This window comes from Podarcis raffonei, chromosome 3 (assembly GCF_027172205.1).
Source record: "Podarcis raffonei isolate rPodRaf1 chromosome 3, rPodRaf1.pri, whole genome shotgun sequence".
Lineage (NCBI taxonomy): Eukaryota > Metazoa > Chordata > Lepidosauria > Squamata > Lacertidae > Podarcis > Podarcis raffonei.
Window position 1 is genome coordinate 18067252 of NC_070604.1, and position 16771 is coordinate 18084022.

At 41.6% G+C, this 16771-nt stretch overlaps 1 protein-coding gene across 7 annotated transcripts in view; it reads right to left on the reverse strand.

Annotated features, from left to right (window-relative positions):
* RANBP17 (RAN binding protein 17) overlaps positions 1–16771 on the reverse strand; it is a 177966-nt gene that overhangs the window by 41754 nt on the left and 119441 nt on the right. For 6 of the 7 annotated variants that reach the window (XM_053380685.1, XM_053380684.1, XM_053380686.1 and 3 more), the window contains 3 exons: positions 13159–13247; positions 9079–9186; positions 4170–4252 (listed from right to left, as the gene is read on the reverse strand). In XM_053380685.1, coding sequence (XP_053236660.1) covers positions 4170–4252; positions 9079–9186; positions 13159–13247 — 280 coding nt within the window. The remainder of the gene's footprint in view (positions 1–4169; positions 4253–9078; positions 9187–13158; positions 13248–16771) is intronic. The other variant, XM_053380688.1, reaches the window with a different exon arrangement.

A 16771-nucleotide genomic window follows, 5' to 3' on the forward strand; every position in this document is an offset into this window, starting at 1 on the left:
GAGCGCCAGAACCCCAGAGTCGGCCACGACTGGACCTAATGGTCAGGGGTCCCTTTACCTTTACCTATTGTTGGTAATATGTAAAACACAACTTCCTGGGCTCTATCTATAAAAGAGTTGCCTTTGTTCCATCCTTCTACACCAGGCAAACCTGGCCCTCCAGTTGTTTTGGGACTACAATTCCCATCATCCCTGACCACTGGTCCTGTTAGCTAGGGATGATGGGAGTTGTAGTCCCAAAACAGCTGGAGGGCCAAGTTTGGCCATGCATGTTCTACACAGTAAGGGGATTCACATGAACACTTGTGAGGGGATCAAGCTGGCTAGCACCCCCACCCCGGTTGACTGGTCCAGAATTCTCCTTCCTGTAGTTGCAGAGGGCTCCTATTCACAGCCCTACACACAGCCACCTCTAACCCCTAATTCTAACTGGACAGAGCAATACTGTATTTACTCGAATGTAATGCACACCTTTTATGGCCAAATTACATCATGAAACTTAGGGTGCGCATTAGATTTGATGGCACATTAGATTTTTTGGTTTCAAGGTTTTGAAAACTGAGGTGTGCATTAGATCTGTGTAGATATGGTATTCTAATTTTTCACAAAGTAGAATGTTACCGAGTCTCCACCCTCCCCAAAAGATCTCCAATACTTCACAAATTATTTTTAAGCTAGAGAGTATCTGTGGGGGGATTTTAGGACACACGTGCTCTGAAAATTACAAGAATCTCAAACTGATCAAGGGCACATTGGAAGTGGCAGCTAAGAAGCTGGATAATAAGCAGGCAGCAAACAGAACAATGAGCTGCTTCAGTGCACCACTCATTTCCAAAGTGTGCATTCCCTGAGAGTCCTGGCCACCACACACACTGGGGAAAATATAGGCTTATTTCCAGGATGCTTTTGATGAATGATGCTATCAACCTGGAGTTGTGTTCTATATGCTATGCACCTTCTGACCTAATAACAGAGCTACTAAAAGCTTGTGATGATAAGAGTGCAACATGTAATCATCTTCTCACCTGTTTACGTGCTTAAAGGTAAAGGTAAAGGGACCCCTGACTATTAGGTCCAGTCGTGGCTGACTCTGGCGTTGAGGCGCTCATCTCGCTTTACTGGCCGAGGGAGCCGGCGCACAGCTTCCAGGTCATGTGGCCAGCATGACTAAGCCACTTCTGGCAAACCAGAGCAGCGCATGGAAACGCCGTTTACCTTCCCGCCAGAGCGGTACCTATTTATCTACTTGCACTTGATGTGCTTTTGAACTGCTAGGTTGGCAGGAGCGGGGACCGAGCAACGGGAGCTCACCCCGTCGTGGGGATTCGAACCGCCAACCTTCTGATTGGCAAGTCCTAGGCTCTGTGGTTTAACCCACAGCGTTACGTGCTTGCTGGTGTTTAAATTTCACTTTGATTACATGATTCCAGTGCTATCTTTGATATTGTTCTCATCTTTTTGGAAGACATGGAAGGATGGGCAGGGGTCAAGCACACCCACCATCCACTGTTTCAGTCTTCTCCAACCATCAACCTCCATATGTTTTGGACTCCCACAAACTCTGACCACTGGCAAAGCTGGTTGGGGCTGATGGAAGTTGTAGTCAAAACATCTGGAGGATACCAGGCCGGGTAAGCTTGCACTATTGGGATAATTTCCTATTAATGAGGCAGCAGGCACAAATCTTGTGGTTGCTTGCAGCACCTCTACTGCAACCTTGTTGTTAGGGGAGGGGAAGTAAAGGTGGGACGGGGAGGGCATATTCAACAGGTTGCAGTTTCGAGTTACAGAAGCGGACTTAGCAATAGGCTAGTCAATAGTGACTATTTAGCAGAAAATGGTCTTAAAATGCTGTGGGTTAAACCACAGAGCCTAGGACTTGCCAATCAGAAAGCACATCAAAGTGCAAGTAGATAAATAGGTACCGTTCCGGCGGGAAGGTAAACGGCGTTTCCATGCGCTGCTCTGGTTCGCCAGAAGCAGCTTAGTCATGCTGGCCACATGACCCGGAAGCTGTCTGCAGACAAACGCCGGCTCCCTTGGCCAATAAAGCGAGATGAGCACCGCAACCCCAGAGTTGGTCATGACTGGACCTAATGGTCAGGGGTCCCTTTACCTTTAAGAAAATCACCACCCCTATTTCAAAATGAAACTAATTTTATTTGAACAGCATGCTTCACACAATTGCAGGGTGCACCAGTAGAGTATGTATTCTTACAGTAACAGAACTGAGGTATTCTTTAAATCAGATTGATATGCTGCAAGTATCACTAAAAGGATAGAATATTGTGTGATGTGAAACTACACGAGTTTATCAGATGCTAAAACTGCCAATACATATAGCTACAGAATGTAAATACCATGAGTGCTCAGTATAAAGGAACAAGAGTTGTTAACGGGGCAAAAAATATAGTCCATTATTAAAATGGGCAATCTATTAAAAAATAATATTTATTGCACAGCAAAGAACAATTTAACTTTTTTTTAAGAGGCATTATTTTATTATCTTGCTAGGGTGGAATGGATTACAACACTAAGCTTTCCACAATAGATGTTCTAGAAGCAATTTAAAGCTCATTAGAAATAATGTCCCTGGCTACTGGAAAATGTGGTAAATGTAATCCACATCCAAATGTTACCTGGGCTATGAGAACAGGAAATTGTTCTGTGCTACTGTGGCTAACCTTGAATCTGACCCAGGACGGTAACTGCTAGAACAGCTGAAAGCTCCAGCAAAATTAAAAACTTACATCAAAGTATATCATGACAGAATGTAGATAAATAAAAAACAGCATATTGAAAATATTACTTTTTCTGTCAGTCTTTCGTAATGGCGAGGTAGTAAGGGCTGCTAAAAATACAAGGGGCTCCCGTCACAAACACTAGAGCAATACATATCTAGAACAATTATGTCTCACTTTCTGATACTTAGCACATCTAAATCTATTATACCTATACGCAGAGTTTCCGATTAGCCTACACTATCATGGAACACAACTGAAGGCCAAGTCTGGTATAGTGCATGGGTGGTACAATGATGGACCACTTAGTGCTTAACTGGTTACCTGGATTCCACTCAGATATGTGCCCGTAGTCGACAGCGTGATGACAGAGGAGTGCAAATATAACAGAGTGTGAGGGGAGAGACTCCATCAGGCAAGGCCTCTTTCCACCTGCCTTGCCCCACCCTCTAATCTCTGCTTCTCAATTTGTATTATATTATTTTATGTACTGTGTCTTGCCGTTCTTTTATTGATTAGAAATTTATTATAACTGCTGAGCAGATTTCTGTTTAACTTTTATATGTTATTATTATTATTTAATACTATTCTAGTGATTGTTGAATGTTACTTTTTTATACAGGCTACCTATTTTAAAGTTATGTTTTATTATCACATTTTTGTATTGCATTAGATTGTTATAAGATGTACATTGTTTGTTTCTTCAGCTTGTAAACCGCCTTGAGTATTGTAAGATTGAAAGACGGTATACAAATTAAAAACGATGAAATGATGATGATGATCAATAGGCAATGGCTTTCCAGCATGACGAAAAGGAGCTGTTTCAGTCCTACCTGGAGATCCCAGGGAAGCAGTTTGGAAATTTCTGCATGCATCTCTGAACAATGATACTTTGCTATTTAGGGGCTTGAGAAGGTCATTCCCTTTCTTTCTTTCTTTCTTTCTTTCTTTCTTTCCTCCCTCCCACTTCCAACTGACACCCTCAACTTACTGGGTCTCAACTGTCCTCAACATTCAACAGGCCATGTAAGTTCACAGGTTCTTGTGGGGTTGTTTTGATTTTGTTTTAACTTTTAAAAAACACATAAACGAACTGATATACTTTGAACGTAGGGAATTTCCAAGTATACAGGAGCTACTAGCTTATTTTTAAAATTGCCTGATTTTGCTTCCAGCCTGGTAGGCAAAAGATCACGCAAATGTGGTGCTAGAGGGATGGAGGCTGCCCTGTGGGAATCTGTCCCTAAGGTTAGTGTATACAAAGCAACCTGCTGTCCAGAAACAGTCTAAACTCATCATCTCTCACAGTAGGCCTTGCAAATATCAACGTATTTGGAAGCTAAATCTTGCTTAATGAGAATGAGAAACTCCTTTGTTTCTAAAAAGGCAAAGTGAGATATATAAAACAAAACATCAACAGTTGCTCACCGTAAGTGCAAATCATCTTACTGGCCTCCCTGAAGAGGAGAATTCCATTAGGAGAAGACACGTCAAAATTTAAACGCTGTGATCTGGGGGGAAAGTAGCAACATCTCTTCAAATAACCCAATAAAACAAACATTAATCATACATGCTATAACAGTGAACTCAGGTACTGAGTTATGGTGGTCAAACAGCTAAATCAGGGGTGCTGAGAAACCAGAGGGAGGTATGCTCAGGAGAACCCCCAAGACTTGCCAAAGTAGGAAAGAAAACACAGAGAGACTTAGTGGGGAGATGTACCCCAAAACAGTCCAATGGGGACTGAGCATGTTAAGTAGCCACAGAACACTTTTTTTATTATTTAAGAATTTAACTGCTTATTGCATGGATTTTCTGTAAGCAGGAACAACTGACGTATCTGAATCAAAATGCAAAGAAGACAGTTGTGAAGAGAAGAGGAAGGAACTACCGTATTTTTCGCTCTATAACACGCACCTGACCATAACACGCACATCGTTTTTAGAGGAGGAAAACAAGGGAATAAACATTCTGAATGAAACAGTGGATGTATCATTTTTGTGCTTCATGCTGTGGCCACAGACATGTGATCTGATGGTGAATTTGGGGTGACCCAATGCAAAAATCCTGAGAATTCCTGTGGATCCATGCTTTGTAACCACGTTTTTGCACCATTGCAGCCCCAGGCAACAGTGGGTGCGTGATTTTTCTGGTGCAGGCTGTAGCCATGGACATGCTATGTGATCTGATGGTGAATTTGGGGTGACCCAATGCAAAGATCCTGAGAATCCCTGTAGATCCATGCTTTGTAACCACATTTTTGCACCATTTCAGCCCCAGGCAACAGTGGGTGCGTGATTTTTTTGGTGCAGGCTGTAGCCATGGACATGCTATGTGATCTGATGGTGAATTTGGCGTGACCCAATGCAAAGATCCTGAGAATCCCTGTGGATCCATGCTTTGTAACCACGTTTTTGCACCATTGCAGCCCCAGGCAACAGTGGGTGCGTGATTTTGGGGGGGCAGGCTGTAGCCATGGACATGCTATGTGATCTGATGGTGAATTTGGGGTGACCCAATGCAAAGATCCTGAGGATCCATGTGGATCTATGCTTTGTAACCACATTTTAAGTGGGGAGCGAAGGAAAAACAAAGAAGGGACATGAGAGGAGTGTGCAGAGAAGCAGCTGGCTAAGAATGCAGGAGAGGGATTTAACGGGAGGGAGGAAAGAAAGGCAAAAGTTTTCCCCCACCCAAGCCAGCCATCTCTCTCTCTCTCTCTCTCTCTCTCTCTCTCTCTCTCTCTCTCTCTCTCTCTCCCTCCCCCCCTCTCTCTCCCTCTCCCCCAGCAGCACCGGAGCACAGAGAGGAATTAGAATGAAGGACGCTCTGCTTTCCCCTCTGCTTGCCTGGAGGGGAGGGGCTTTCCCTGCTCTTTGTTCCGTTTCAGCAAACACAGCAACGAAACAGAGGCGGGTGGGCAGTAAGACCCTGAGGCAGAATGCAGGAAAGCAGCCACTTCCTCTTTTCAGGTTTCCCTTCTCCGTGAAGCGCGATTTGATTTTTGCCTGATTTTTCGGCTCCAGGGACCACACATTCGCTCAATAACACGCACAGACATTTCCCCTTCCTTTTTAGGAGAAAAAATCTGCGTGTTATAGAGGGAAAAATACGGTAATACATAGTGCTGATTAAACACAGTGGCCAATTTAATGGAAAAACATTTTTTATAAGTTGGAAACCCCTGAAGCTTTCTGTTGCTTTGGTGGGCCAGACATTTTAATGTTAATGAATAAATGTTCTTGTTTAAATATATAAAAGTATTTTTTTAATAAAACAAAACAAAACAAAAAACAGCACTTTGATTTCAGTATTTGAATTCTACACTAGCTGCAGTTTTCAAAGTGACTTCCAAGTATTAACTCCCCTCAGTGATTTTCACAAGAGGATCTACCACAACAGCCTATTCCTTCAAGTGAAAGGTGCATATTCACTACATTCTCCTGTATGGGATGAAAGGATTAGTTTCAAAATATGTGGAAAGCCATCATGAAGGTGCTGAGGTGGAAATAGATTTATCTCACAGGCTCTGAGATGGATGAAGCCATAGTTGTGGATATTTCTTCTTGTTCCATATGAGTGACATCTTTTAGGTATTTACAGTGCTGGTTTATTGGTGGTTTAAATGGTTGTTATAGTTATGTTTTCATTTATTGCAACTTCTGAACTTTTGTAAATAGCTTCAGTACTATTTTTGTGAAATGCTAGATTAAATTAAAGTAATAATTAAAATAATGAAGGAATGGAGCAAAATGTTCCATTCATTTGTATAGACGTAGCAAAGCTTTGTGGATACCAGAGAGACCTATCAGATTTTCAGTTCTCTACAAGAAGTTGCAATTTTGTATGGCACCGAAATGCTTTACAAAATGTGTGTATTACATACACTGTAGAAAATAGTAGCATCTGGCAGATGGAAGAAACTGAAGCAAACCCTCATTCTATCATAATGCACAATTTGATACCCTGTAACATATTTTCACCATGTCAAAGTGTATTGTATTATGCATTTTAACCTGTAAAACCTAATTCAATACACAACTCCAGAAAAAGCAAACCCATCCCTGATGATGTTCTCTAAAGGGAACAATACAGGCTTTCTGCATACCAATAGGTAGATGAATACCATGAATATGCAAAGTAGTTCAATGAGTTTCCTCCTTTGAAGATTTAATCTACTAGCACCTCTTTGCATTGTCAGTATTTGTAAACATGTCTCCAAAAACTTTCTCCTCTAGTGTCTCAGCATTACTAATTTTAGAGACGTGTGATATAGATAAATGAATGTTAAGATTGTCCAACTCTCAGTCTAGGCCACCTCACATGGCTGTTGTGAAGGTAAAAGGGAAAGACAATGGACAACAGCCTTGAGCTCCAGGATGAAAGATCAAGCTCCAAATACAGAACAAGCAACAAATTTGTGCAGTTTCACAACTCTCAGCAAAACATATGCATACAAAACATTTTGCAGAAATTGATAAACGTATGTTTATGTTATAGTATAGTCCATAGGAATATTAACTTGTTGCAGCTGAAAGGTGTTTAATTATTATTTGGTTGTATTTGTTGATTCATTTTGTATTTTATATTTTTGTATCATCATAATCATTATTCCATTACATACCCTTTACCAACAGGTCCCAGGGCAGGTCACAACACTTTAAAATTAAGTGTTAATAACAGTAAAAAACAGTTCATAGCCATAGGAATTGGGTGGGTCCTAAAAACACACACATCTCAGCTGTCAAAGGCCAGGGTAATGATGTTTACAGTATATTAATAAACAGCAGCCCAGTGATGACAAACAAACTAGAAGTGGTTGCATGAGCCAACCATCTATGATTTTTTTCTGTACAAGTGGCACATCACTTGGGGAGTGAAATGATGCGGACACAAATTAAGTGCTTTAAGAAACATTCCCCAGTATCCTTCTCCATCCTACTTAAGGTGGTCCCCCCTCCATACTGGAAGGGGCCTCTTCTAAATCTCAGGTGGGGGGTGTTGACATCCCTTCCTCTGGTTGCTTAGCATTAAGCGTCCTTAGCAATAGTGCTGCTTGCTGAGTGCAAAAGCTTTAGAGCTGCTCTGAGTTTTCTACTCGAATGGCCTACTGACTTACTCCTTCTTTCTAAAAAATGAAAACTAAGTGTCTGGGGGCCCTGCTGGCCCTCAAATCCTACCCCTTCTACCTATTTGTCCGCAGTGCTGAAAATGATCAACTTGTGGAGTAAAGGTCGGCAACCTAAGGCCCAGGGGCTGGATACGGCCCGTGGGGGTCGTTTAACCGTCCCCCAAGCCACCCCAAACCCTGCTGCCCCCTCGGCAAGTCCCCGCGCGCTGCACTAAACTGGCATAGCGCGGCTTGGGGACTCACTTCTGCGGTGCTGGCGGGGCTTCCTATTGGCTGCTGGAAGCTCCTGCAGCTAATAGGAAGCGGCAGGTGCCTCCTCCACGCCAAAAATAGTGTCTGCGCATGTGCGAACACATGCATGCACCTCCTCCACACAGGAAAGGCCAGCGGAGAGATCTTCGGGGGAGTGAAGCGGTTCAGGCTGCTTAAGCCTTGCCGACCCCTGTTGCAGAGCAATCCTACGCATATTTATTCAGAAGCAAGTCCCACTGTGTTCAATAAGGCTGATTCTCAAGTCAGTGTGCACAGGACGCAGTCTGAGTAAGTCTCATTGAACTTAATGGGATTCACCGCTGAGCAAAATATTCACAGGACTGTATTGTGCTGGAGGAGACTCTTGAGAATCCCATGGACTGCAAGAAGATCAAACCTCTCCATTCTGAAGGAAATCAGCCCTGAGTGCTCACTGGAAGGACAGATCCTGAAGCTGAGACTCCAATACTTTGGCCACCTCATGAGAAGAGAAGACTCCCTGGAAAAGACCCTGATGTTGGGAAAGATTGAGGGCACAAGGAGAAGGGGACGACAGAGGACGAGATGGTTGGACAGTGTTCTCGAAGCTACCAGCATGAGTTTGACCAAACTGCCAGAGGCAGTGGAAGACAGGAGTGCCTGGCGTGCTCTGGTCCATGGGGTCACGAAGAGTCGGACATGAATAAACGACTAAACAACATTGCACAAGAACTTCCAGGACTGCAATTGTTTGTGTGAACATGGCCTTAAGCTGTGACCTTTCAACATCAACATCATTTTGAAGAAAGACCCCAGAGTAATCTCAGATGTGATTTCCACAAATGCAAAATAAAGTTTGTTTTGAAGGAATTCCAAAGCATGGCAATGGTAGTTGCATATTCCAAGTCTGAAAACATATTACAATCTCTAAAGGGAACTATCAGGACAGTTGAGCAAGCCTATGATTAATTCTACCTGTTTTGCATCATCTCAGCCATGAGCTTCAAAATAGGAGTAGTACATGCTGGTTCACGATACCACAGCTCAATAGCTCTTTGAAGAATAGGGAGATAAGACGGGTATCTTTCATAATGTAAGTTAAAGATAAAATTCTTAATAAAAGATGCTCATCACACACAGCTTCATTTCAAAACTTACTTTTAAAAACATGACTAAGGTTTGAGGTCTATTCTTTAGCTGCTATAAATTATCTCTGAAACCAAGCCAAATTGCTTCAAAAGACAATCTTAATGTGCACTAACTGAAGATTTTGTTTTGTAGCCATATCAATCACTAGAGAATCAAAGATCTTGCTGACGGGTCCAACCTCTGGCAGCCCAAGAGCAGCAGAGGCAAATTTAATGAAAGAATCAACCATGCTAAAGTTAGAGGAATAGTTTAAGAACAGACAACACTAATAAAAAACCCCTATGTAGCTACAAAGGAAGAAAAACAAGGATATCAATCAATATATCAATGCTCCTAGTCCTAAATGCAAAGCCATCAGAGCAAAATGCTCTGATAACTTCCGCTGTAAAAACTCTGCAAATATCCTGATATGGCTAGCCAGTTCAATCAAAACTGAGGAGCAGTAGGTATTTGGAGATAAAGTTTAGGTGTTTGAAACCCAAAGGAAAAATGGCTTCTGGCATCCTTGATTTCATGGATGCCTAGTATTCCCTCCCCCTCTTTCTTTTTAATATTTTAATGTTTCAATATTTTAATGTTGTATTTTAATCTTGTTTTTAAGTTGTATTCATTCAGCTTGTTTTTATTATTGCTTGTTAGCCACCCTGAGCCCGGCCTTGGCTGGGGAGGGAGGGGTATAAATAAAAATGGTTATTATTATTAGTAGTATAGTGACAGAAGGAACTTCATAGACAGTTCATTCAACTTTTTTTATATCTGCTTTCCTTCATTGATAACTTGGATGTTCTGTGTTCTTAGCAAAAACAAATAATTCTTAATGGAGTTTCTGAACATTCGGTAGATATTAGATTTCTGCAATATCTCCTGTTTTAGGGAGGGTCCTGACTTTGGCAGCTGAGCCAGTCTACTTGAGTCTGCCCTGATGACTCTCTCCTTAAGCAAACAGGAGGGCCTCCTCCTTCAGGGATTTTGAGCACAGGCTCCCTGTCTAGTGATGTAGGCTTTTGTGGCAATACTGTTGGTCATGATGTGAATGTAGTAACCTGTCAACTTGGAAGCCAAATGTGATGGGCCTGGGTGCACTAGAAGCTCAGAGATGAAGGCTTCTGGCAATGGGATGTCCATTGGTCAGAGTGGCACCTGTTGTGGCTGTTATTCTAAAAAGATTGCTCCTTTGGGCAGCCTCAGCTTAGCTGAGCTGGCAAAACCTACCAAGTGAGGGAGCAAAAGCTCGCCGCCTGAAGCCAAAACCTATGGGTTTGAACCCTTGGTAGTTGGAATTTCAGAAGTAGGGTCTACATGGCCTGGAGGGATGTATTGTACTTTATAACGTGCCTATGGACAAAAATCTCATCTCACAAAGTCTGGCCAGGAGTTTCGGGCAAGCATTTTGTGGAAGAGGGGGAAATTGAAGTCTTAGGACAAATGGATGATTATGGACAAATTGATAAGACTTGAATTTCCCCTCCTCCACTAAATTTTGATCTGTAGACATCAATATATAACCAATCAAATGTACACTAGAATCAAATTTACATTAAAAGATATGATACACTTCTCAAAGCAGTATCTAACACAAACTCATTCAAATGATTAAAATCAGAATGCAGTCTCATTAACCGAGTTTTCAATAGCCATGTGGTTCTAATATTTACTTATTTCAAGAAACTACACACTTTGATCATGTTATAGGACCTATTTCTTCAGGATTATCACAAAATAGGTCATATAACATGATCAAAGTATATAGTTTCTTGAGATAAGTAAGCGTTAGAACCACATGACTACTGAAAACTATGTTAATGAGAATGCATTCTGATTTTATGCTTAAGGGCACATGGTCTTAGAAAATATTGTTCCTGTATATTCAAAAGTACCCTGCACACCTAATATGCTGTATTGCTGAATATACAAGGAAAACCAACTTCCAAAATATAACACTTGAATCACTGACAGTTTGACATATCAATATTTTAACAGAAATGAATGACTTTCATATTCATGATATTTTTAGTTCCATGCACCTTCCCTCGCAATACTTCAAGAACAGCCTATATACCTTACCCACCAGAAATGTCTTTAAAATATTTGGAGATATTTTAATAAAGCCTTATGAGAGATCAAATAACAACTTTGTAACAGATTTTTCTATTATTGCACATATTTGCTCTTCATCCTTTGCCCAGAGGGAAAAACTATAAATCTTTTCTCAACTGAATGAACACCATTTATCATATTCATTTTCTTGTCAATACAATTATGAAAAGCCTTTGGCCTTTTTCCAAGGAGCCTGATTTGTTACAGAAACCCAATTAGTATAAGCAAGCCTGCTACAAACAATCCTATTTTACAGGATAATGTTACTATTCTGCTTGCTGGGCTATTCGCTTCTAAACATTACCAAAGAACTGTTATAATATATAAAACATAATAATTCCCAGGTTAAAGACCAAGTCAAAGATGTTATGAATTCTGTTCATCTTTGCCATCTAGTGGACAGAAGTAAAATCAGAGTGGTTTCCTCAAATCTGAAGAGGATGTCTAAGGGGGTCACCACTAGCAATTTTAAGACCACTTTTGAATCTTTTAAAAATGTTGCTCATCTGAAATGGAAGCAGGGCTCTCTAGAAAATGCATTCATATGACTGATGATGGCTGCTTCATCTTTTGCTCTCTTCCTTTTATTCTACTTGCTGCTGAATCATTTTGATACAGTTTTAATATTCCTAGGTTTTAATCTGCATACTGCATGGATTTTTATTTTTTTTTACATATAGGGAATCAAAAAAATTAAAAATAAAATAAATAAATCCTATTTTTAGAGTGAGGTGTCCTTTTTCTTTCTTTCTAAAAACACCCAAAACCACTTTATAGGCAGGAGAAACACAAAAACCAGTTTAAACATTACTTAAGAAAACCTGCAACTGGAACATCTTAAAATTGCTAAAGCCCTAAAGTGTTTGAGTTGACTTTATATACTATCCACCTGATGATGATGAAGATGATGATGATGGTGATAATAATAATAATAATAATAATAATAATAATAATAATAATAATAATACCCCGCCCATCTGGCTGGGTTTTCCTGGCCACTCAGGGCAGCTCCCAGCAGAATATTAAAAACACAATACAGCATCAAACATTACAAACTGCCCTAGACAGGGCTGCCTTCAGATGTCTTCTAAAAGTCAGATAGTTGTTTATTTCCTTGACATCTGATGGGAGGGCATTGCACAGGGCAGGTGCCACTACCTAAGGTGGGCAGGTTGTAAAAGACCAGAAAGGCCCATGCCTTTTAGGCTTCAGACCCTTAAATCCAACTAAGAATTCAACTTGCTCAACTTGCTCACCCCACCCTTTCAAACCCACAAGTGAGCATCCAACATCTGCAGAAAAAGTAATTTTGGTTCTCTAGCACAGCGTAAGAGAAGACTCAAATAATGGAAATCCTACAGCATGAATAATGTCGCAGGAGAGATCTCACAGTTACTTACACAGCAATGACTAAAATATACTAAATACAATTTCTTCAATGGGTGGGTTATGATGATAATAAAAAGAAATCAGAAAGGAGCCCCGATAGCAGAGGTACATCACACTGTAAATTAAAGGGCTTTAAATTTATCTAAGTATTGCAGGCTAACAATAGAGTAGGAGAATAATTAGGGATTAGTGTGGCGCAACCCCCGCTCTGCCAAAAGTGACCTCTTTGTGGTCTCTCTCCAAATGCTGCCCTCTCAGTTAATGGTATGATTGCAACTGTACTGTAATTTTAGCTGATTACGCATTAGTTCATTTAGCTTTGTTTCCTCTTCCCCACTGTGCCACACTATTAAACTAATGCAAGGGACCTGGTATCCCTCTGTGCACAGAGCCGGCATTGTCATAGTGTAATAAGGATACATCCAGTCAAACAGCATGGTGTAGCTGGTCTTTGTGTTCAGAGCAAAGGCAATCCCTCGAAGATCTCTCGCCAGTCCGATCAACATATGCTGTCAGTGGGAAAGAGACACAGTAATTGATTTTCACGTTAGCACAGAGCAGATGGAGTCATGATCAGCCAATAATGAGCACAATATCTGATTTTAATTCATTAGCGTAAACGTCTTTTTTTTCTTTTTTTCTTTTAAAAAAACCTAGGGCTTCTAAGGCTCCAACTTAAATATTAATACTAATCAAGTGCTTTTTGAGCAGCAATAAGCTTATCAATAGAAATAATAAAATGATTTCAGCTTGAAATAGTAGATATGAGATCATATAATAAATTAAAGCCCAGAAGACACATTAAACAGAAAGTAACTTCCATTATATTCCCCCTTTCATTTTTCGTTTTTCTCTTTTTAAACTGGGCATGGGGATTTGCAATGATGTCACTTATTCTAACTTGGTTATCCCTCAGAAATAGTCTGAGCAAAATTTATTTAGCTGCTCAGTTTTATGTTTGAAACAAGAATAGATGCTAAGCATGGGGTATGAATATATATTTCCGTAATTATTATTTAGTATATTCATTATTGAGTGTGTGTGTGTGTGTATTAACATGCAATTCATTGAAAACATTTATTAGTATAAAATGTTTGTTTTTAAAGATTGGCCCGTGCATCCTCTTTATAAAACAGATTCAACAGCTGCTGAAATTGTTTAAAAGACAATTCCTAAAATCATATGTAGACTTCAAGTGTACATGGCTGTCCTCTCTCTAGGAGAGGAAAGTGGTGCTCTTAGGTAAATAAATGAGCTACGCCATTTTTAGACTCTGCAAAAAATGGGGGTTGACATTGCCATCTGCATATAGTTAGCTCTAAAATGAGAATGTTAATCAGACTGACTCTGAATAGGAATTCTTTGGTCTGAAGGTTAATCAGATGGGTTTATCATAAGAAATATAGTTGCTGGAATTATGTTTACTGCAAGGCAGGGCTAATTTGAGGCATCAATTATATTCAGCCACCCTACTGAATTAGCAACATAGCATCTATCCAGCCTGTATCACCCATGCTGACAACGTATGGACCCAAACTAACAAGGATTAAAAGCAGCAAAGTTCCCCATTTCACCTTCTTTTAACAGAAAACAACTACAAAAGTCATGCATTTTTATTTTATATTTTTGTACAGGTAACGGCGTAGGGCAGCACGGAAACTTGGGGAGTCCCTGAGATGCCTTGTTAATGGTGCGATTCTACTCAGAAATGTGGGACCCTTCCCTGAATCTCCCCAATTCATCTAGGAATTCAGGGTACACACAGAACCAATGCAGACTCCTAGTAAAGAAGTTATAAATGAGCATGATTTAGTGTCCATTTTTTTTTTGCACCATTGTTTAGGGAATATATGAAGATGTAATCCATGGGAACCTTGAGTGGAACTGAACATTGGTCTAAGGAACAATTGCTGAAGGGAACAATCTCCCCTTTCGCCGTGTGCTTTTCTGGGGGTTCTCCTAACCCCCCCTCCCAGCAGACTTGGAGGAGGCACAGAGGGGATGATGGAGACACTTTGATTGCAGTAGTCGGAGTCCTTACGCTGGTTTTCACTAACAGAACCAGGTAATTGAACCCTGTCCTTTGATTTATAAAGGTAAAGGTAAAGGGACCCCTGACCATTAGGTCCAGTCGTGACCGGCTCTGGGGTTGCGGCGCTCATCTTGCTTTATTGGCCGAGGGAGCCGGCGTACAGCTTCCGGGTCATGTGGCCAGCATGACTGAGCCGCTTCTGGAGAACCAGAGCAGCGCACAGAAACACCATTTACCTTCCCGCCGGAGTGGTACCTATTTATCTACTTGCACTGGTGTGCTTTCGAACTGCTAGCTTGGCAGGAGCAGGGACCGAGCGACGGGAGCTCACCCCGTCACGGGGATTCGAACCGCCGACCTTCTGGCAAGCCCTAGGCTCTGTGCTTCAACTCACAGCGCCACCTGCGTCCCTCGCCTTTGATTTATATTTGCCTTTTTTCTTTTTGTAGAAATAGATTTACAGCAAAGCACCCTAGTGAGCAGCAATGGTAGGATATCCAGCAATGAGGGCCCAGATCTGCAATACACTACGCGGAAACCTGCCCTTCCCCATGATTAGAACTAGAAACAATAACACAAAGCAAAGAAAATGTTTTTAATCTGTATAATTTATACAGGAAAATCCAGATTATTTTGTCAAATATATTTTATGTTTGTTTTTAGCAGAGAGCCCAGGGACACAGCAATGGTGTAGGGAGGGCGAATGTGGATGAGCACAGCGAGGGGCTCAGAAGTGATAACAACTGTTATATTTCCAAGGGGTTGCTCGTGAGCAAGCAGGCAAATATCTCCCTGGCTGGCTGCGAATACCTGGCTGGGCTGCCAAAGTAAACTTTGTCTGTCCGGAGCGCCACTCACCCGTGGCTGACTCAATCGCTGGCAGAATCCGTGAGTGGGCGTCTCTTAAGCTTCCGCCAGCAAAGAAGCTGTTTTACGCCCAGTCTGCGCCTCCCCTCTCTGCGCGAATTCCTTCTGCGCAACGAGGGCGTGGGCAGCGGACGACCCCTTCCCTCCTCGCTTCTCCCAGGCAAGGAGTCCTGGGACTGCCTCGCCACTTCTGACTCCTGCACCTCCTCTCCACTGGAGCTGCGTTGATTCTCTTCCCCAGAAGATGAGCTACTTATCCCGATCCCTGGAGGCTCTCTATAATCCATCTGGCTTTTGCTCTCTCCCTCCAGCACTGATGGCAGTTCCCTGACAACAACATTTGCTAGGGTCTTGGAGCGAAATGGGGTATGGCACACCCCACTTTATCCACATAACAATATCCTGTGAGGCAGGCTAGGCTGAGACAGTGACTGGTCCCAGGTGGATGATCAGGGATGGGAACCCATGTCTTCAAAGCCATTTCTTTCTCTTTCTCTCCCTCCCCTTGGGGTTTGGCTATGGGGATCCAGCAGTTCAAAATTTAGCACTATACCACTGAACACACAACTATTCTGTATTACTTGTGTTTCTCTGAACATCACTATGAAGTCCCCTCACTCCCTTGACCTAATTCAGTCCGAAATTCTTTACATTTCTGACAAAATACACTGAGCATACGTAACACAGCCAATATTCTGAATAGGCAACTTGGGAGAATATAACCCACTGAGCTTAGAATCTGGGATGAGACAGTGTGTCAGGAGAGGGGAAGGGCACTTTACAATTATATGGTTTGGACAGGACCTGGTTATGTTACAATTCTCTTTCTTGGACTAGACTTACAATGAGACCTCAGAATGGACCTTGTCACAGAAACTTTTCTATGACCAAGACTACGTTGATGTACTGTCTGTCATTCAATACAAACGGTGTGACAGTATGAATAATTCCAACTACCCAAGTCGTTTCTCAAAATCCTTTCTCTTCTATTAGCTCTTTTACCTATGATTTCCAAATGAAGCCTGCTTCGCCTTATAAATGTTCATCATTTCCAATGGCAAATGTATGTAACTTACAGTAGCAAAGTCTGCACATACCCTCAGCCATTACGTAAAGCAGGCTTCCTCAATCTCG